We start from the raw sequence: 21,372 nt of genomic DNA, 5'->3' as shown, positions 1-21,372 counted from the left end.
TATGATATCACTTATATGTGGAATTTAAAAAAAAAGGATACAAATGAACTTATTTACAAAACAGAAATAGACTAACAGACATAGAAAATAAACATATGGTTACCAAAGGGGAAAGGGGGGGAGGGATAAATCAGGAATTTGGGATTAACAGATACACACTACTATATATAAAATAGATAACCAACAAGGACCTACTGTATAGCACAGGGAACTACAGTCAATATCCTGTAATAATCTATAATAGAAAAGAATCTGAAAATGAATATATATATGTAAAAATATATATAGCCATATATATATATATATAACTGAATCAATTTGCTATACACCTGAAACTAACACATTGTAAATCAACTATGCTTCAATTTTAAAATAAATAAATAAATACTTTAAATTTAAATTTTTTCTTAAAAAATCTGTCTTCTCCTGTGCCAACCACGTGGCTCATGCTACCTGAATTCTTCCCATCACACGTTGGGAAGAAGACCTCTCCCCTCTCTGAAGCCCCTCACCAGACAAACCCAAAGGGTTTCTAACTAATCCTTCCTCTTCTTTCCTTCTGCCACCCTCTTCTCTAGAGCAACATTTTTATTCTCTCAAAGGAAAATATCAGAGGGAGAGAAGCAAATATATTGGAGTTACTTTCTCCCCAAAATGCTCTCTCTCTCTGAGCTCCACTGACGGTCAAGGTGAAGGGCTTTGAAGCTCCGTGAATCGCAGAAGAGATGATAAATTCCTCCCAGCACCTGAGCTCTGGAGCCTGGAGCCCAGAACTTTCTTGGTCTCAAACACCCCCCAAACCAGCCAGGTTGCTTCTAAAGGCAGAAGAGTGTTGGAAGGATCCTAGCCCTTGGGTCATAGAAACAGTGGGAGGCTCTAACCCACAGCCGTTAACAAGAACTCAATTTCCTCACCTCTCTCCCTTTCCAGCCTCTGCAGGAGGTGCTAACAGCTGGCCAAAGGGCAGGCAGAGGAAAAAGCTAAGAGTTTAAATAATCAACCAGTTTTCGCAGCCCTTCAGTGGAGGCTATAAGCTCCAAGCAAACATCTCTTCTCTCCCCATACTTTCACCAGGAGGATAAGAGATTCTCTTCTGGTTTTATAAAATAAGGATTTTTTTTTTGAAATGTAGATATTTTGATTTCATAATTTTCATGGTGCCATAGCTGCTACTACGGTAATAACAGCTAGCATTTATGAAGTTCTTTTCGTATACGGGAAACATTCTTTATCTTTGCTCTATTATTGGTCTATTTCAATTGGCCACACATGAATCCAGACAATCTGATTCCAGAGCCTGCACTTTATCTAAATGTCTCAGGTTCTCCACATTCATCAGGAAAGAGATTGTTTGTTTGAGGGGGTTTTTTAACGGTAAAAACTTAGGAGGAGGGAGACCCTTCATCTTAATTGCCCTGTCTGGGCCCTGCTGCTCAGCAGCTTTAGAAAGGAAGAGTGGACTTCATGCCCTCTTTGTGGACCGGACATAAAGGCCGGGTGGGATTCAGCAGGCGACAGCTTCTTTTCTTGCCCTGAAAGAAAGACTTGCCTAGTTGGGGCAGTTGCAGGGGTTCTAGAGGCAAGAGCTCAACTCTCTCTTTCTGAAAAACTACATGTAGGCTTCTCTAAATGGACTGAAGTATTCTGGAAACTATACTCATCATTAACTGAACATTTCACGGGAAAAAGTTATTTCTGAGTAAAAATTCATTACTAGAGTTCTTAGAGAAGGGAAAGTATTGTAGTGAACTGCAGCACAAATGCAGACCTCCAAAGTTTATTATAAATTCTACCATTCACGTAAACTTTTTCAAACATTACTTAGTTTTATATACATTATCAGTCATACTTAATGTCTAGAATAGTAAACGACTGTGGTGGTGACTCTAATCCCCATACAAATGTTACCAATATTTTCCCTACCCTTGTTTTTCCTTATTTTTTTTCCTACTTTTTAAATTCATGCCATCTTCTTGTATTTTATGTATTATTTTTCTGTAAGTATGTATTTTTATATGTTTAACCGTTATTATTTTAAGTATACTGAAGGATTTTCTGTTATAAGATGAAATAAGATTAAAAATTAAATGTGAACCATCAATGGTTACATGTTAAATTAATGATTATGTAGACCTTTGTAGAATTAACTGCTTTAAGATTTCTTATCAGTTTGAATTTCAAAATAGTATGGTATTTTAGATCATTGTTTCCCCTGGAAAATTAGACAGTATAGCCAAATCGCTTCAATATTCAAAAGTGGGCAAATACAACAACGAATATTGTCACAAAGGCTTTCGTGTATATGATGTGTAGGATCAATTTATCCAGTTTTAGAAGGAAATGTGGGCTTGCTACAAAAGACCAGCAATGGATGAAGTCACAGTATCTCCTGGGTGGAAGGACTGAGCCCTGAGTGGGCAACTGAGGTGAGAAGGCAGAACAGGGACATAAAAGGAAAATTCATGTCCCAAGACAGTGCGATCAAAGGGCAGGCGAGAAGTAGACGGGAGACAGGACAGGAGCCAGAGGACAGAGAAGTCCCTGTGGGCTGTACCTCCTCAACTCCTGTTTGAAAGGACAGACAGGAGTCAACCCAGTAGAGAGACAGCTTATCGGGTGGGGATGAAAAGGGGTGATGTACTTCCAGCCTCTGCATCCGAAACGTCTCCTTCTGCTAATGAGAGAGACAGAGACAGAGAGAGACAGAGAGACAGAGAGAGACAGAGAGACAGAGATAGAGAGACAGAAAGACAAAGATAGAGACAGAGAGAAAGATAGAGTGACAGAGACAGACAGAGAGACAGAGAGAGATAGAGAGACAGAGAGACACAGAGAGATAGACACAGAGACACAGAGAGACAGAGAGAGATGGCACAAATACAAATAGCTCCCAGCTGAGAATAGAGGTGAACGCAGGAGGGTCATGTCAAACAGAGGAGGGAAAAGAAAGAAGCTGAGAATCTGCCTTTCTGAGATGCAGAGGAAGAAAAAACGGGGCTGAGGCTGTGAAGACGGGGTGAGCAAGGCCCTGGGCTCCCAGAGAAGCAGTGGGGTCTGGGGAGGTACTAACGTGTCTGACTCGTGCCTCCTAAGAGGGGAGAAGGGACGCCTGGGTCAGCGGCAAAACAATACAATAAAAGTGCGAAAAACAGAAGCAGGTGTCCAACCGCGCCTGGTCACTTATCTCCTGGCTGTCATTTCGTATAGTCACTTCCCCCAGCAGCTTTCGAAATAAGGTCAATGTGGCTTGAAAATGGATTGTTCCAGGTGCACCGAAACGTCGAAATCGCCTTGCATAATTCGGAATAAAGAACATTCGATATGGGATCCCAAAGAATTCTAGTCGTTGTTAAACTCCTGTTGGGAAGCTGGTGATCGGCCTCCAGCCTGCAGGGAAGCACAGCTCGGTCAAGTTTGGAATGTACTCCCGGGAGAAGCAGCCTCCCGGGCTTTCAGCTATTACGCTTTTAAGGGCCACACACCTGAACAAGGCTCGTGAATTCTGGCCTGAAGTTACCAATAGCTCCACACTGTAAATTCCCTCTCCCCCGTGCCTTTTGTAACTCTGCCCATTCCCTCTTCATGTCTCTGCCTCTTTCATCTTCTTTGTGTATCTGAGTGCCAACCCTTCTGGTATAGAATTAACTCCTTTTTTTCCTTTGTGGACGTGAAGACAAAGACGGCCGCTGCATAGGCTGGTCATACGTTGAAAGTGACATCTGATTCAGTAATCGGAAAATAAGCGAGTGTTAATGCCAGCACTATCTCATCAGTGAGAAAACTACAACCTTGCACTCTGATTTTTGTTTCACAAATTGTATGCATGTACTACTATGCACATATAAAACAGGTTCAAGGACAAACCTTATAGATGAGTGAAATGAAAAAGTAAAACAGAAATTCTAAAATGTTCTTCCCACATCCTAGTGGACCGTCTCGTAGGCAGCTGCCTTGGAAACAAGGGTTCCAGGGACCCCATCTTCAGCCCTAATTCCCATCTTCCTGAGATCGTGGGCAGTTGGTCGTCAACACTTGCTTTTAGCCGTGACGGACCGGCTCCAGGAGCCTCGGGTGAGGGGACCGACCTTGACCTCTGAGGCACACTGTGGGCAGCACTTCTCCCACTCTAGACGGCATGTCCTCTGGGCAGAGAAACGGTGCCGTAGTCTCTTGATGCCGTCCACGTGGTACACTGTGCCGACTTAGAGAGAAGGTCAGCATTGCCCAACAGGTACTCTCAACTCCAGGAAGCTGTGTGCCTCTCAGGCCTCGCTGGCTTCTGGGCTGAAGGCAAAGCCGTCCAGACAGACCAGCTGCCAAGGTGATGGTGCCCAGGCAGGAGTCACCACGGCTCTCCCTCCCTGCTCACACCCCGCTGGCCACTGAGCAGTGAGTTCCCTGAGCTACCATTTCCTGGCAGGCTGTCCCTATTGAAACTGCAAGATAATGAGAAACTAAACATGAATTTAAAAAAAAAAAAAAGATCCAAATCACCTTTAGAAAAATACATGTCTCTAAGTAAATTTCAGGTAAGACCAATGAGTTTTTAATAGTTCCCCCTAAAGCTAAGAAGACCTCTGAGAAAGTCTCTAACTATTCTACAGTCAAAACAGACTTCAATGATTTTTCTGTTTTCTTTTCTGATTATGAAAGTATGATGCACATTCCAAAAAAAAAAAAAAAAACTCGCTTGAGAAATACAGAACAGCGCAAAGAAACAAAATTCACCTATAATCCACTAAACTGTGCCTATAGTTTGTGGCAGTTTTTATGTTTAACCTTAGAAAAAAATGCTAGAAAAAAAAAGAGAAATTTTCCCATCAGTCATGCATACAAGAGACTCTGTGAGTTTAAATGGAGCCTTAGGGTGGAGGGCTTGGTGCCCACGAGCCAGAGATGTGAGCTGGCCATTAGACAGTAATAAATTTCTCCTGTACAATGGTTAGATACAAGATATAACGTAGGATCAGTAAAAAATGTAACCCATCTACAAGACTTTTGAATATTCCTTTTGCCTCTTTGAGAAAAATGGCTACCAGAGAATACGAATACTTGAGAAAATAAATACCACATCTTCTATATACAATGGAATATTACTCAGCCATAAAAAAGAATGAAATTCTGCCATTTGCAAAATGTATAGACCTGGGGGGTATTATGCTTAGTGATATAAGTCAGACAGAGAAAGACAAATACCCTATGTTTTCACTTTTACGTGGAATCTAAAAAATAAAACAAATGAACAAATAGAACCAAAAAATAATAATAATTGAAAAAACAGAAATTCAAGCAAGGTTCAGCTGTAGGGAAAAATGAGCAAGGCCAAACTATCATGCTTAAGTACTACCTCCGGAAACAATAAACCTCGGGAGTAAAGAAAGTAAAGAAAGCTCTTTAAGAGTACATTTTTTCCCCCCTTTTCTATTATATCCCACTAAGATTTGATGTCAAGACAAATGGATTTCTGGAGCATTACATCTTCTTAGGCTGCCTTGACTTTTTGAATCGAACAGTGGAAAGTAACGTTTCAAGATACAATGGCTATTTATCCATCCATTCTTTGCATTAAATATAACCTTATTGAAATTGTGGCAGACAGCATGCCAGCCACGTGGAACACAGAGCAAGTGAGCATCCTCAAGGAGCTGGAAGTCCAACAGAAGCGGACAGAAGTCAGTGCAACAGATTGCTGTAAGTGGCTCCTACTGTGAGAACCAAGAAGGAAGCAGGAGGAGGGCAGAGGGGCTTTGTAGAGAAGATACCGCGCTGAGCTGGGAGGTGAGCGTGCACCCAGGAGCTGGGAAGGGGAGGGCTCCCCAAAGGGGCTGCTGGGGGCGTGAATTAAGGAACTGAAAGCACAGGCTAGTCTGGAGCGCCGGGCACCCAGCGAGGGTGGGGATCACAGGGACGAGGTGGCAGTAGGCTGGAGCCCCTTCATGTAGAGCCTGGGGGCCTGACGAGGACCGTGGGGTTTATGCTGGATGCAAAGGAGCCTAGAAGGATTGTAAGCAGGACGGTAACGAAGTCGTCCTGGCTGCAGGGGGAAGAGTGCACTGAAACGGTGTGAGCCCAGAAGGAGGGAGGCTGTAAGATGCTTTACTGACTCAAGTCAGAGGTAGCAGCAGTGGGAATGGAAAGGAAAGCAGCGAGGGAGTGGGTCTGTGGAGTGATCACGACCCTGTAACTGACTGCAGCCACCCTCCTGGCTCTCTGGCTGTAGATAAAGGGAAGGTGGGACATCCCTGAAAGAGGTGGGAAAAAAAAAAATCCACAAATCCTATCTCCTCTGTAGAAACGAGGAGCAGCAACGTACATGCATCTAACTTATAACTCGGATTATTTTTTCCATCGGTTCATTTTCCTCCTGAGAACAAGGTGTATTTGCCAGAGGTCTGTGGCTTCTCTGCCCCTCACTGATAGAGAGATAATAAGCCAGCTTCTCCCCAGCCTCTAAGTCACTCCCTGATCGTAAGGCTGGATGTAAAGGAGAGAATGTCACCTCCTTCTCATCCATGAACTTCCATTCAATGCCTCGTTACTGAAGGGGAATTTTCGATTGGGATTGACACATATACACTATTGATAGCACGTATAAAATAGCCAACTAATGAAACATACTGTTACAGCACAGGAAACTCTACTTAATGCTCTGTGGTGACCTAAATGGGAAGGAAATCTGAAAAAGAGGGGATATATGTATACGTATAGCTGATTCACTCTGCTGTACAGTAGAAACTAACACAACATGGTAAAGCAACTATACTCTAATAAAAATTAATTTTAAAAAGGGGAACTTTCAAAATAAATAGAATAACTGTGAAATGTTTATTTTTCAATTGCAAGTTTGTGTGTTTATATATGTGGACGTGTATATATACATGCATATGTGTATATATGTCTATATTTGTTCTCCTGTATAAGAAATAAAGAGTTTATGGGTGTAATTTACAAATAACGATTTTACTATTGATCTATTTACAATTATACTTGACTGAATAGATATCCTGAGTATACAAAATAACATAATTGAGATACTTTTAAGTACGTCAAATATTTGGCAGCCTTAACATTGTTTGATAGCAAATAAAATCATGGTTTTAAAAAAACCTTTTGAGCGTTTTTACAAACATTCAAACTTAGAGGGAAATTTCCTTTTTTATATAACTCAGATTATTAAAAGGCAAATCTTTGTTTACTATATACTAGAAGCCCCTATTTAATATCTGCCCACTTTTTTGTTCCGTACTGTGAAGGAGATACTTCTGAGCTGCTGACGGCATCAGTCACTTCCTAATTTCTAATTCATTCGACTTTCTTGATAGAGACGGAGACACTGAACCCACCCCAGTTTGTCTCAGTACTTGAGTCTCCAGGTCTCAACAAAGATATTGCTGTCATTTAGATTTGTCTCCAAAATCATGACTGGCCAGATCCAAATCTCGCTGTGGCACTGATGATCGAGTGTGTCCTCAACAACTTTCTAAGGGGAAATAAGCATTTTATTCAGTTCTCAGCAACTCTCCTTCTAAACCCCCGTAAGGCCCAGAGATGCTCCAGGCAGTGTAAATAAATAACAAAGATTTTCATCGGCATCTGTCACCTTGCTTTCGTCAACATCTTGCAATGTTAATTGAGCACCATGATGTCAACCACCAAGGGCTAAAAACTGGTTTTGTGTTTTAAGATGTCGATCCTCTTGAAAAGAAACATGACTGAGGCGGGATCGTGCCACCATCACGCCTCAGGCCTGCTGCGGAGGGCGGTTCTGTCCCAGGAAGGAGAGCCCGACACTCACCACACCTCTGCCGCCTCCAGGCTGGCCTCCCGCTGCGAGGCAGCAATAACCCCCCTGCAGGCACCTCAGGGCGCAGCAGTTCCCAGCCTCTGTCTGCCCCTCTGCCCACGGCCCAGGGGTTACAGAACCTGCTGCCTTATCTCCTCTCTATTTGGGTGTTTCCACCACAGCAGTTCAAACAAATCTGAGCCAGACCTCCTCACCGCTGGAAACAGCAATGGAAAGAGCCCTCAGGAAGTAGGCTGGAGGACGGGCCAGCCACCATCCTGGTCCCCGGAGACTGTTGACGGACCCCGAGTAACGAACGTACGTGAGTCATGCATCCACGTGGCTGGAGAGGTGATGGAAATGAGACCGGGCTGTCTACAGATTGGCTGCATTCATTCAGTCATCTATCCAATCACTCATTCAGCAAATATTGTTTGTCACCTACACTGTTCAGACCTATCAAATCACTGAGGATACATCCTGAACAAGACAGACATAATCTTCCACACCTGACGTGAAGCACTTTGAAAGCAAGATGAAGAATTCAGTGCAAGCACATGACTCAGTCCTGGGGAGTCATGGAAGGCTTCAAAGAGGAGACGTCTAAAACTTGAAGGGATGCACGAGGCTTAGACACATGGAGGGCTGGTCGGGGCAGGGCTGGGAGAGGCCCCCAGGGGCACATGCCAAGAGAGAGGTGAAAGCCTGCATACGCACGCACGGGCCAGGGCGCCGTAGGGAAGGACACTGGCCGGTCTCAGGCCGTAGCATCGGACCTACTGAAGATCACTCCAGATCACTAAATATTGGGTTGCACCGTAAGAGAGGGCCATTTTTCTAGGTCGAAATGGTCTGACATCAGTAATTTCACATGGTTCAACCTAATACTTCCCTGAATGATAATCCCTTGACCATTTTCCCTTCTAAATGAGTTTCTCTCTAGAAAAAAACCACAGTGGCATTGAGAAACATACGAGAATCAGTAGGACTGGAGTAGGGCGGTGACAGGTGGTGATGGTTGATTCCGAAGGACCCACAGCGGCCACGTGGAAGAACGCATGAGCTGCAGTGGGACATTCAGGCTTTATCCTTCAGATGACGGGAGATGCACAACGACCAGATTTGCATTTTAAGATGCTCACTCGAGATCACCTGGAGAATGGAGTGGAAAGGGCAACCCTGGACACAGAAAAATGTACAAAGCAGCCCTCACAGTCATTCGGTGAGAGAAGACAGACCCACCCTAGCGTGGCGAACACAGGTGGGCTTGGAGGATGCTTACAGGGGCCTAACTGGCAGGACTACAGACTGACTCCAAGGGGGGAGATGAGGGAAAGGGCAGTGAACGTGAGTCCCGGTACCACACAGGCACCAGGTGGGAGGGCCTCAACAGGTAGGCGAGGGGCCTACATACACAGCACAGGGGCCTGGCTTGGAGGGAAAAGGATGAGTTCTGGGCATGACTGTTCAGCCAGGTCTGACGATCAGGGCAGCACAGATCAGAAGTGGCAGGAGGCGAAGGGAACGGAGGTTTGCTGACAGCTGACTGTGAGAGTGCTTCATATACAGTGGATTATAAAAGGCACACGCCTGGAAGGTAGGTACCCACCCTTCTGTTCTACAGATAAAGAAATTGAAGGTGAACGCTTACCTGAGGTTAGGTAGCTGATAAGTGACAGAGCTGCTATTTAAAGGGGCACTGCTCTACCTATACCCACGTCTTACAGCTCCAACCTGCCACCCACTCACCTAACAGAACGCAGGGCGTGTGGGATGCTTACGGCTAAGAAACAGTAAGCAGAGTTAAGATCAAGCGGTATGTGCAGAAACCTGTCCCGGCAGAACACATGGTAGAGGAGGACACCAGACCCAGGGCAGCGCACCTGACCCAGCTGAGTGCCCTACTTTCTAAGGAGGAGAGACATTTCCTTAGAGGAGGCCTCTTACCTGCAAGCCCTCTCACCCCATACCTGCTACAGACCACCTTCGTTGAGGTTCCTCCCCACATCTAGGGCACAGGGGTCAGGGCAATACCAGTCAGTGGTTGGAAGAACTTGCTTTCCAAGCATTAGAATCAACCCTGCAGCACCTCACTTGCCCTGTAGAGCAGAGCTCAGCTAGGCAGCCCCCCTTAACATCTCTTAAGGGAGAAGCAGTATTTTAGCCGATGGCATTATCCTGGCAGACGAAGGTTTAAGGCATATAACCTGTTTAAAGAGTTATTTAACAATTTCCAAAATAGTAGCAAAACATTTTCCATAGAACTAAATGAGTCCCAGAGAGGAAAGCACGTATTACATTTTCCTACTTGTTTCCTTAATTAGGAACAGATCCTGGTGGCTGGGATTTATTTTCATGAGTACACATCCACAAAAACCAGAAACATCTTGACACGATGCAACATCCCTAGTGTTTCTCAAATCTGAATTCCTAATTGGGTTTTAAAAAAAAAAGGCACAGGAATTTTTCACACTTGTTTTGATTCAGGATTCAAAACAGAATCTAGGATGTGCATTTTTATATTGTTCTAAAACATAGAGAAGCTGGGTCAAAATCCATAACATCCACTTCAGACCTTTAAAAGAAGAGAAAGACAGACCAAGGCATGAATTCTGAATTTAGCATACCAAGGAAGATTCTTCTTCTTCTTAGGAAACATGAAAACAATCCTGTGATCTCCCCGGACACTTTTCAACATCTTATTAAAAGAGAAGAGCTCTGGGAGATGTTTGTATGGCACCTGCTTCTTCTGTTACAGGATTCAAAGGACTCCTTTTTGTGTGTTTTTCTTTGTTAATTTATTGCAGAAATTGCCTAGCCTTTTTCTTTGCTTTCACCAAATTCTGTTATAATAAAGAATCCAGACGTGCCATGGAGTCTGTAATGAAGAAGTTACCATCTTTACCTGTGCAGTTTATCCTCAAGCATTTCCATGTACTTCATAGTATTCGCCTTCACACTGGTTTCTGCAAAACAAAAATCCAAAATTGATGCAACTGGAGTCAGAGAGTGAACAAAACCCAGAACTGCTCAACTAAAAGCCAAAACCCAAAGGATCACAGCAGTTGAGCCGCTAGTAATGATAACATCCTATGTTTGGAAAACACTCGAATCCATTGGACGGCTTGCCTGGAGGGATGCGTTGGAAGGGGTCTGAAGCCTCCAGGCACTGCCGAAGTCGGAGCCGGGGATCAAGGGTCTGATGCCTTTCGCTACGTGCTTTCAAAGGCAGGGTATCCGGTGTCTGGCGTGGATCCCATTGTGCTCTGTGTCCCTCACCTTTCCTACCTGGTAGCCAAAGGCTTGGTTGTAGAGTTTGGGAAAGAGTGAGAGAGAGAACAACCCATCCTGTGGTTTAACCAGAGAACCTCACCCATGGTAGCTGAGGACTACAGACCCTTTCGCTGAAAAACAAACGGGAGCCCGATCCAGCCAGTGAGCTGACATCAACTGCTCAGCTCCCAACGCTGTGAGATCAGCTTCTACTAGAGGTAAACTCAGTGCCTCATAACCGCCAAACACTGAAGGAATAGATGACTCTTAGGGCCCAATGGGTCAAAGAGGCACTTTGCTAATGTAAAAGAGATTTGGTACCTTTGGGGCAAGCTCTGATACCCTCTGTGCTTGCCTCCCCTTGAATCTGAACAGGCTAGGACTGTTCCCCCAGCTGCGTGTGGCAGGAAGGATGCTGTTTAACTTCTGAGGCTAGGGTCCAGCTCCTGCCTGGTTCCTCCTCCTGGGAGCCCAGCCGCCATGCTGTGAGGAAGCCCAAGCCACAGGAGAGGCCGTGCAGAGCTGCTGTGGCTCCCGGCCGCCGGGGCAAAGGGCTCAGCCTACAGCCCGCATTTTTTTTTCTTTTTTTTGGCCGCAACATTTTATTCAGTTAAGCAGGCTCACGGAGCAGGAGACAAACGCCAGCTGCACGGGGCAGCTCCTGCAGATCTATGCCCTGCATCCCCTCAGAGAAGGAGGTGGGGTCCTGGGGATAGCTCCCTCCGTCCATCTGTCCCTCCATCCAGAGTCCCAGGGAGTGGGTGCCCCCGGGCAGGCAGTAGTTACCGGGAGGTAGGGTAGGAAGAGGGCGGCTGGCTCCCGGCCTCTCCCAGCAGAGTCAACCCTGCCGTAGCTGCTGCTGGGCCTCCGCTAGACCCCGGGCGGGGCTGTGGACCCAGAAGCCCCAGCACGTGGCTGGGGGCAGGGGGGAGCCAGTGTCGGAACCACACGCCACCAGGAATTGCTTTTTAAAAAGTATAAAGTGTTTTGGGAAAAAAAAAGGAAAAAAATCTATATAAAAATTTCTTCACATATAAAATCCTGAAGAAGGTGCAAGGTAAGACCCAGTGCTAGGGGCGTGCTCAGATACGCAGTGTGTGTGTGTGTGTGTGTGTGTGTGTGTGTGTGTGTGTGCAGACGTGTGAGTGAGCGAGCTTTCAGGTGATTTGGGCCTTTCAGTCTGAGGGACCCGGACCTCATGGAAGGGAAACAAGCCATCCCTGCTGCTCCCTGTCGAAACCCCTGACTCACAGAATTTGTGCACATAATAAATGGTTGTGAGTCATTAAGTTGGGGGGATAAGTAGTTCTACAGCTGTAGTAACTGGAAAGCCAGCTCGGGATTTGGGGTGTTCTGAGTGAAATGGGAAAGCACTGCATAAGAATGGCAAGAAATTGGCTCGTGGCTTTTGTGTTGAGACCAGACTGTAGGAGGAGGTGAGGTGATGGGGACTGAGACCAGGGCGTCAGCAGGAGGCGGCGATAAGAGGCAGACTTTAGGTATACTTTAAAAAATAGAAACAACAGGAGTTCCTGACGGATTGGATTTGCATGTGTGAAAAAGAGCCACGTCAAGAATGACTACAAGGTTTTTGCCCTGAGCCACTGAAATAAAAACAGAGTCACCATCAACCGAGAAGGGAACGTAGCGGTGAAACCCGTTTGGGGAGACCAGCAGGAGTTCAATTTTGGATTGAAATTTGCTAAGAAAGTAGAACTCTAATGTCCACTGCACCCACCCCCCAAAAAAAAACAAGATAAATACATGAAGTGATGGATGTGTTAATTAACCTGATGAGGGGAAACTCTTTCACCATGTATATCAAACATCACGATCACGTTGTACACTATATCTCACAACGCTATTTGTCAATTATACCTCAATAAAGCTGGAGAAAATAAAAGCAATCGAAAAACTTTTAAAAAGAGTCCAATTTTGGATACGATAAATTTAGGTTTATGAGACATCCAGCAGGACTGGCAAATATAGAGTTGGATATATGAGCCTAGAGAAGGTCTGGACTGCAGATGGACACTCGGAAGACCCTGGCGACTGAAGTGAGGTGACGAGATGTCATCACGCAGGGAGTGAGAGTAACTTAAGAAGCCCTTGGTGATCCCATATAACTATGATTATATTGTGATAGCACATTTCATAAAAGGGACAAAAATTCATAGCACCTCCCTTGAGGACAAGACAGCCATATTCTCATGTTTAAAATAATCCAGAGGTACACCCTATGAACGATTTTGTTAAGAAATCGGACACTAAATACTTGAGTCATCTAACCACTTGATGCCCCAGTTAGTGACCTGCTAGACCCACACAGGAACATCTTGTCCACTGGCCCGGAGGCTGCCATCTGCAGAGGATGCGGTGTTGACTGCCTTCGCTGGATCCTGCCTCATCTCCCAGGCCGGCCTTGCTCACATATTCCTGGGTTGACTCACAACCTTCCAGAGAGGCCCAGACCATAGACAGGGAGTTTAGGTTTTTAACTTCCTAAGAGATATGCAACTTCCTAAGAGATATACCCACAGAGACACTGACTGAGAACAGAGCTCATCCTTTCTTCCCGTATCACCATCCCTCCTCTTCCCTCCTTTCTCCAGAATCTTAGAGCAGGGACCCAGAGAATGGCAGTGGTGGTGAGGCAAGATTCCAAGAACCAAGGATGGTACCGAGGGAAGCTGAGTACTAAAGGTAAAAGGAGACCAGGGGTCACCAGGCATCCTGATGCGGAAGAGCCAGGAACACTTCCCTCCACCCCACATGCTCAGAGAATCTGATATCCAGAATCGGGCCAAAATATCAGAATGGAGTTTATATAGTTTTATGAATCCAATTAAACAAGAACCGATTGATCATTAGACGCAGCAAATCTGTGAAAACATTTATGGGAGTGCGTGGCACAGACACAAATCAACGTTACAGGAATGGCACCTGGGTCCTACTTCATGCAAGACACTACGCTAGGCACTAGTTAAGTATAATAGAGATACGGACTCAAGGAGCCCAGAGAGCGCCGTAGGGCCAGATGCTAACACTGATTTCTCCTGCGAGTGCATAGCAACATTTTCCATAAGTCTTCATCATAAGTGATAATCCAAAAATATCCCTATGAGTCTAATGAAAAAAAAAATTACCAAGCTACCCAGCAATATCCTTTTCAGGATAAACTAGGAAGGTAGGAGAATGTTAAGTAGAAGCAGGTCTAACTAGGTTTCAATGCATTAGATCCTTTGTTTGCATAATAAAAGGACAGCAGTATTTGTCATGATAATAGTACAGGGAATGAGTAACACCCCAGCAGCCTTGCCTTCAGACTGAATGAAGCAGTGGTTCCAGAGAACTTCAGCCCCACCACCCTCAATTAATAAGGCAGCATCATGGGATCGGTACAATATGATCTCAAATTTGAAAATGGAAGCCGAAGGGACCTCATCAGTTTAGCATCAATCACAAATTTTGTCTAACATTAGCCATTTTATTGATGTTTTTCTAAAATAACCTAAGTACCAAGTGAGGTCTGACCTCGTTTTATGAAAATCAGTCAGCAGATTTCAAAGGTAGATTAAGACAAGATGAACACCCATTAGTGAAATCTTCCAGAAGGAAGATGTGAAAGACAAAGGAGAAATTTTAGAATTCTGAGAAACTTTTGAACATCTGAAGTATTATTCTTCCGCTTGAGTTAATGGAAGGACTTCTGTTTACCTGGGTAATTAAACCACACAAGGAGATGAAGGAGTAAAGTAGCACTAACAAAGAGCCAGGTAGGGCAACAACATGGAAAAAATGGACTTGCAGTTGGATTGTCTTCGTAGGTGGGATGGAACAAGATTGTAGGACCTTGAAATCTGGCAGAATCTGTTATAGGAGGTGCTACACAACTCAAATTTTACACTGAAGATGGAAATACCAGTCTGAACCTTTGCTGGTACCAAAGTGATCTTGACTGTCACATTGGAAAGCCAATATGCAGAAATACTTGACATCAAGTTAATGACATCAATCTAGTTAACATTTTATTGTGCACTTCCTACGTGTCAGGTACTGTTCAAAACATCTGCTCTAAATGCCACACAATAATAGTACCGATGAAGAGGTTATTATCATCCCCATTTTGCAGTTAGGAATACAAAGGGGCAGTGAGGATCATTGGCTCACACAGCTAGTGAGGGACAGTCCCAGAGCCCACCGTTATAGAACACAACCTCAATTTTAAATAATAGGAGCGAGGAAATGCACACTGAATAAATGCATGTGAAATTTCAGCCGCCAGCAAAATGAAGCAGGTGTTCAAAGACAATAAATTCAGGAGAGGCCAAAGACTGCTGTAAAAAGTCAGAGTCACAAACAGCACCGGCAATTACAAAACAGCCACCAACAAATGGAAACCTAATAGCATGTAAACTGTGGGGAAGAATACTGCTAACATATCAGCATAAAATACATTACCATTGTGTAATATATTTATATCATATATCACATATATACGTGTGTACATATACGTATACATGTGTGTGTGTATCTATATATATTGTATAGGCCAAGGTGACCTCAAAGTAGTTTGCAATGAGAAAATGATTACTAATTTTCCCAGGCTTATATTCAGGTTGGGTCACTCCTCCCAATAATAAGATGTCAAATTCATGTGGTTTTACAAGATTTTTGTTTGCCTCTATAGAGTTGTTTACAGCATTTTTCTGCCATCACTATGTGTAGTGGTCATTTACATAGAACTCTCAAGAGAGAGATCCTGAATTAAACAGGATATAATCCTTCCTAGGCTTTAGACTTGTCACTGCATATCCTCTAGGGTTGGAACCAAATGAACACACCATCACGAGATTAGCAATGGACTCACTTCTCATCGGCAGAACATCATTTGGTGTGGTGGTGTTAATTCTCTCTGATGTTGGTAAGAGATTTGCAGAGAGAAGAAGAATTATCAGATACGGGTCCTACAGAATTAATAAACACTAACAAATAGCAGGCCTCTCTTTGGGGTTGTATCTGACTCTCATTCTTACATCTATCTAATGTTTCTGAAATGCCCACCACGTGCCAGGTTCTGCATTAGGCACTGTGGCTTCAGACATGAATGTGATGTTGCCCTTAGCCTGGAGAAAACCAGGTTTGGTGACAGTCACACAAATAGATAGCTAATAAAAGCAATGAGTTTGGTCCAATGATAGAAACGTAAAGCAGCGGTCACTCTGGAAGCATCGCGGAAGGAGATTCAGCCCAGCTTGAGGGGATAAAACATGAGTCCCAGTGGAAGTGACTGAGCAGAGATCTTAAAGGATTTTCCACACTGGCTGAAGCCGGAAGAGGCGTGCATAATCCAAAACAGCGGTTGCACATAAAATAAGATTTGCGTTTTAGAATATCAGGCATTTAATGCCGTATCATTTCACCTTCCCAATAATTTCTGAATCATTTTTCCCTAAGCTTACACGTAGATTACTCAGTGTAGCGCACGATCCCACACCAAGGGAAGATAAGGTGGCTACAGGAGATGGGCAGGTCCAAATGTCCCAAAGCACGGGCTCTAAGCCTCCATCACCACTGTCGCGGCCAGTCTCGGAAGTGGAAGTAGAGATGAACAATCCGTCCAGATTTTCTCCTTTGGGCAAGGTGAGTGAGGCTGTCCCGTTACGGTAACTTCAAAGGCAGAGAGTGGGAAAGCCTTTTCAGAAGTGGAGCATCCAAACATGATTCAGTTGTCCGTGAAGAAAGGAAAAGCAATGATTCCCAGCTGTGTTGATGTTTATGCTACTGCTTCCACCGTTTTGGGCTGTGTCACGGTGTCTGGCTGCAGCTGCCCCGCGAGAAGCCCTGCCCTGTCGCGCTTGAACCCAGAGTGCATCTCAGGGACTCAGCCCGGACACTCATGTCAGTAGAAACCACGCCTGCTTAGATGGGAAGAGACCGTGGGCAGGAGGAAAGGGAGGACAGTGAGGAGGGAAGCTCCCCGAGGCTTAAAAACATTAACTAGATGGTGAGCGCTTGCTCTACGTAACAGATACAGCCCCGCTTCCAATTCGACCTGCTGCGCTTGTCACCAGTTAATTGGGTATCATCTGATACAGTAATTCTCACTTTCCCTGTTCACACCTGCCCCTACATGCAATCTCCCCGTGCCCTTGAAGCACACAGCCTATAAATCAGCACTATTCAATGACAGAAAGAAAACCAAGGGCACACGGCATGGAAAGCTAGTCGGAAAAATGCTAACACTGTCGGTTCCCGGCAGCCTCCCTCCGCAGCCCCCCTCACTCACACACCCTCACCAGCCCCGCGCTCGCACTGATTCCCCAGCTTTCCCTGCTGACAGCAGGCCTTCGGTTTGCTTTCTTGCTTCCTAGCACGTATCCTTGAAAGAGCTGTGACCTGGAGACCCATTTACACGACTTTGTAAGTTGCTTAAAATGTCTATTTACTAGTTTTGCCTGGGAGTGTCCATTTGAGACTATACACTCACGTTCTGTGATTTTTTTCCCCTCCCTTCCCTCAAAGACACGCGCACACCCCACACATGCCCACGTGATTTACTTCTCTTCGTTCTTCTCAAAAGGCAGACAAGGAATAGAATTGGGGACTTTATTTTTTAAAGTGGAACACTATTTTCTTAAACAACTAGTATTAAAAACATTTTAAGCCCAAATCCACACTTGAGCTTTGATTTTTTAATTTTTATTTTATATTGGAGTATGGTTGATTTACGATGTTGTGTTAGTTTCAGGTGCACAGCAAAGTGATTTCAGCTATACTTTCTCAGATGCTCTTCCCATTTAGGTTATTACAGAATACTGAGTAGAGTTCCCTGTGCTGTATGGTAGGTCCTTGTTGATTATCTATTTTATATAGAGTTGTGTGTATATGCCAATCCCAAACTCCCAATTTATCCCTCCCCCCCGACCTTGATCTTCTAAAGCTAAGGAGAGTGGGCTCACACTAGCTGCCAGTGTGATGCTTTCACTTGTGTACGTTATTATGAGAATTATCTCTAATTCTCATGGTAACTCCCTAAATCCCATTTGAGGATAAGGAGTCAGGCTGAAGGAAGTTCATTCCAGGAGTAAATAAAAAATAAAGGTTCATTCGGTTTTATTCCAGAGTCTATGTTTTTTCAAACGCACAATACTGCTGCCCAACTGTTAGAGAACATAACTTATGAATTTCACTGAAGGAAATCCACATTTCACAGAAGGAAAGAATTTACTTTTCCCTCTAAAGCAGAGGCTTTACATCCATTAAAGGCTTGAAACTGGAATCTCTCTATTTGACACAAAATCATCCTAGTCTGACGGTCTGTCTGAGCTATTGCCCTTGGAAGAGAGATCCCGGAAGGTGGGTGGGGAAACTCAGATTTTGCTCCAGGGCAAGGACTGGCCCGTGTTAAGCTGATCAGATCCCCGACGACACGGTGTATCCCATGTTGAAGATGCCCTGCTGCACCGTCTTGGGACATAACTTGTGCCCAGCAGATTTTGGCAGGGTGGCACCAGGGAGGGAGAGGGGAAGATTTCAACATCAACCTCTCTGCTCACGTGAATCACACCCACGTCCCCCTCCTCTGACACAGGGGCTCCCTGCCTGACACCCTTCCCTCTGGGGGCTGATCACCCTCAACCCAGCACCCTGCTAGCAGGTCCTAGCCCTCACCTGTTTCTCAGCAGTCTGTCCTCCACTGAGGGGACAAGGATGGGAACAGTCAAGCTCCCTGCCCCGGAGTTTCCAACGCTGCACTGAGTCAAGAGGCCCGTCCCTTTCCAGGGCCCAGAATGAGGGCTGCAGCCACCGCAGACAGGCTTCGGTCGCAGCAGGAGGATGAAGGTGACACTCAGAGGTCAGCAGAGGAGGGACGAAGGGGAGGGAGTCCTGACAGCTCCTGAGGCCACCTCCACCTCCAGGAGGGTGACCTGGGCCAATACAGACCCTCCTACTGTTCCCTCTGCCTGGAATATCCTCCTCACATGTTTCTGCCTTCCTGCCCACCGAGATGCTCCCTGCTTCCCATGTGTTCTCTCCCTTTCTGGGCTCCTACACACATTTCCCACCTTCCTACAGCCTTCAAGCTCATTTCGGGCACGGCTATCCTCTCTGCCGGAATCGTGGACGCTATGTCCTTTGAACCCTTAGCGCCCAGCACAATCATGGGCCCAGAGAAGGTGCCCAGCGCCTCAGGCACCAGGTCCCAGGGGCCAGTGCTGTGCCATCCTCGATGGAAGCCACAGTGAGGAAGACACGTGTATGTTCTCAAGGAATCGACAGCCTGATGAGACAGAAATCAGAACAGATTCTCAGGACGCCGAGTAACTGAGGTCATCAAACAGTGAATTACTGGAGACTGGACGACACACGAATGCAACCCAGCCTGAGAAGGAGAGAGGGGGCCGCTTGGGCTCCCTGGAGCTGAGAAGGATGTGAATACAGGGCTATACTTCAGTCTCTAGTGCAAACAAAGCAATGCATGTGGAAGAGGAGGGGGGAGGTGTGTGATGGGGATGAAATAAAGAGGGAAGATTCCCAAACGCCCATCTTTGGCACTAAGCCATTCACAAGGCCACAGCATCACAGACCATCCCACCTCTGCTCCAGGTGTTGATCTGCTGGGCACCCAAACAGAGCAAATCCGGATGAAATCCATTTACGCGTGGACTTCACGGACGTTCCCAACCTCTTACAGGCTGGGACAAAGTCCAAAAGTGAACTGGCTTTTTTTTTTTCCTAGATAAGGGCCAGACAGGGGCCAGCACTACACCTGAGGTGGAAAACTTGGAATCTGGTTCCACGTGAGGCTCTGGGCGCGGAGTGTACCCATCTAATCAGTGCATGTCACTCACCCCCCCAGGCATGAGCACAGGTAACTCAGCCCCAGGGTCCAGCTCACAGTCTCCCAGCCTCTCCCCGTGAGGGCAGGTGGACTCAGGCATATCAATAAGACACCCCAAGAACACCAGGTACCTGTGAATTTAAACTCTAAGATGCAGTGAAATGTAATGGTTATCCTGATAAGTCTTCTACCTGTGCTTTGGAAAGACTCTACCTACAGTTTTTTTATTGCCTTATTTTCTTAAGCCTTTTGCAGAAGAAGTGGGTTTTCAGTTGGCTCTGAGATTCCACCCCCAACACACGTGCAAAGGGTGCCCACATCCAGGACCGTGCATCACTCCCACATGGCCGCACAACGGGGCCACACGTGGCTGGGAACCTCTTGCTTACAGGCCAAGTTCTGTCAGAGGCCCAACGCCAAACCCACGTGCCTGTCCTCTCCTTCCACACTCAGACGATGCATAGGCGACAGAACAAATAGGTTTAAAAAATTAACAGAGAAAAAATATGAATCTTTGCATACCTGCTTCATCAGGACAAACACACGCCAGGTGAGGAAGGACCAGGCGATATAAAATCTTACAGGAAAACAGCCTGTACGGCGCCTCTTGCTTCTGCCTGAAGCAACTCATCCTCCCAAACTCGTGAATCCAAGATTGTATTACGACGCATGCAAGAGCGTCACTTGCATGTTCCCACAACATGCCTAGCGTCTGGAGGAGGCCGCCTCTCCTTCCAGGAGGGGGGTCAGGGTGATGCAGGCGAGCCTCGCCACAGAGGAGTGGCCAGAGCTAGGACACGCAAGCTGGACCGTCCACACGCTTGTATGCGAGGAGCTCATGGGGGCAGATGACAGAGGTGGGCAAAGACGGGGAGGCTGGGGGCTGTGGCCAACTCTCCGTCCCCTCTGCTTTCCAGCACGGGATCCAAGGGATCCGAGAATTCTAAACTCCCACCTGGTCTCCTAGCCGTTAGAGTGATATTTGTCAAGTGTATTAATCATATTTTTTATTTCCTGCATTTTAGGTTGCTTTGTTGACACCTGAGCCTTGCTGACCCTGGAGGGACTGCCCCGCCCAGGGCTGGCCAGTTCCTAGACAGAGAAAACAACTCACCTGAGAGCAAGCCTCTTACATGCAAACCAGACATCCCAGAGTGCACATGCCCAACTATCTCTTCTGTCACTCTCCAGGCCACTCTCCCCCTGCCCTCATCACCCAGGGCCAGGTACCAGACAGCTAGGAACAGCCCCTAAGCCCCAGAGCCCTGAAATGATTCAAACCAGCCAGTCTGCTGACCCTGCCCATCCCTTCTCAGGGAAACCACAGTAAAGGCTACTGTCCACGTTTCCGCCTCCCTCTGCCTCCCAGCAGACCCTGGTGCTTCCCCCCGTGGCCCTCCCGTGACATGGTGTGCCCCCATCTCTTGGGAGCTGTTGAGTAACAAACTGTCTTCTCAGTAGCAGTCGTCTC

The 21,372-nt window shown here is 45.9% G+C and overlaps 1 protein-coding gene across 4 annotated transcripts in view; it reads right to left on the bottom strand.

The window, feature by feature from the left end:
* The window catches only part of DISC1 (DISC1 scaffold protein), a 349,458-nt gene that overhangs the window by 62,508 nt on the left and 265,578 nt on the right, over positions 1–21,372 (bottom strand). For 3 of the 4 annotated variants that reach the window (XR_009498091.1, XM_059900957.1, XM_059900954.1), the window contains exon 10: positions 10,689–10,749. Coding sequence is in view for 3 of the 4 variants with exons in the window: in XM_059900957.1 (XP_059756940.1) it covers positions 10,689–10,749 (61 nt within the window). In the remaining variant the exon portion in view is untranslated. Of the gene's footprint in view, positions 1–3,118; positions 3,388–10,688; positions 10,750–21,372 lie in introns of those variants that run through there. The other variant, XM_059900955.1, reaches the window with a different exon arrangement.

Source organism: Balaenoptera ricei, chromosome 16 (assembly GCF_028023285.1).
Source record: "Balaenoptera ricei isolate mBalRic1 chromosome 16, mBalRic1.hap2, whole genome shotgun sequence".
Lineage (NCBI taxonomy): Eukaryota > Metazoa > Chordata > Mammalia > Artiodactyla > Balaenopteridae > Balaenoptera > Balaenoptera ricei.
Note: the sequence above shows the minus strand (reverse complement) of the source record. Positions and strands in the feature narration are given on the sequence as shown.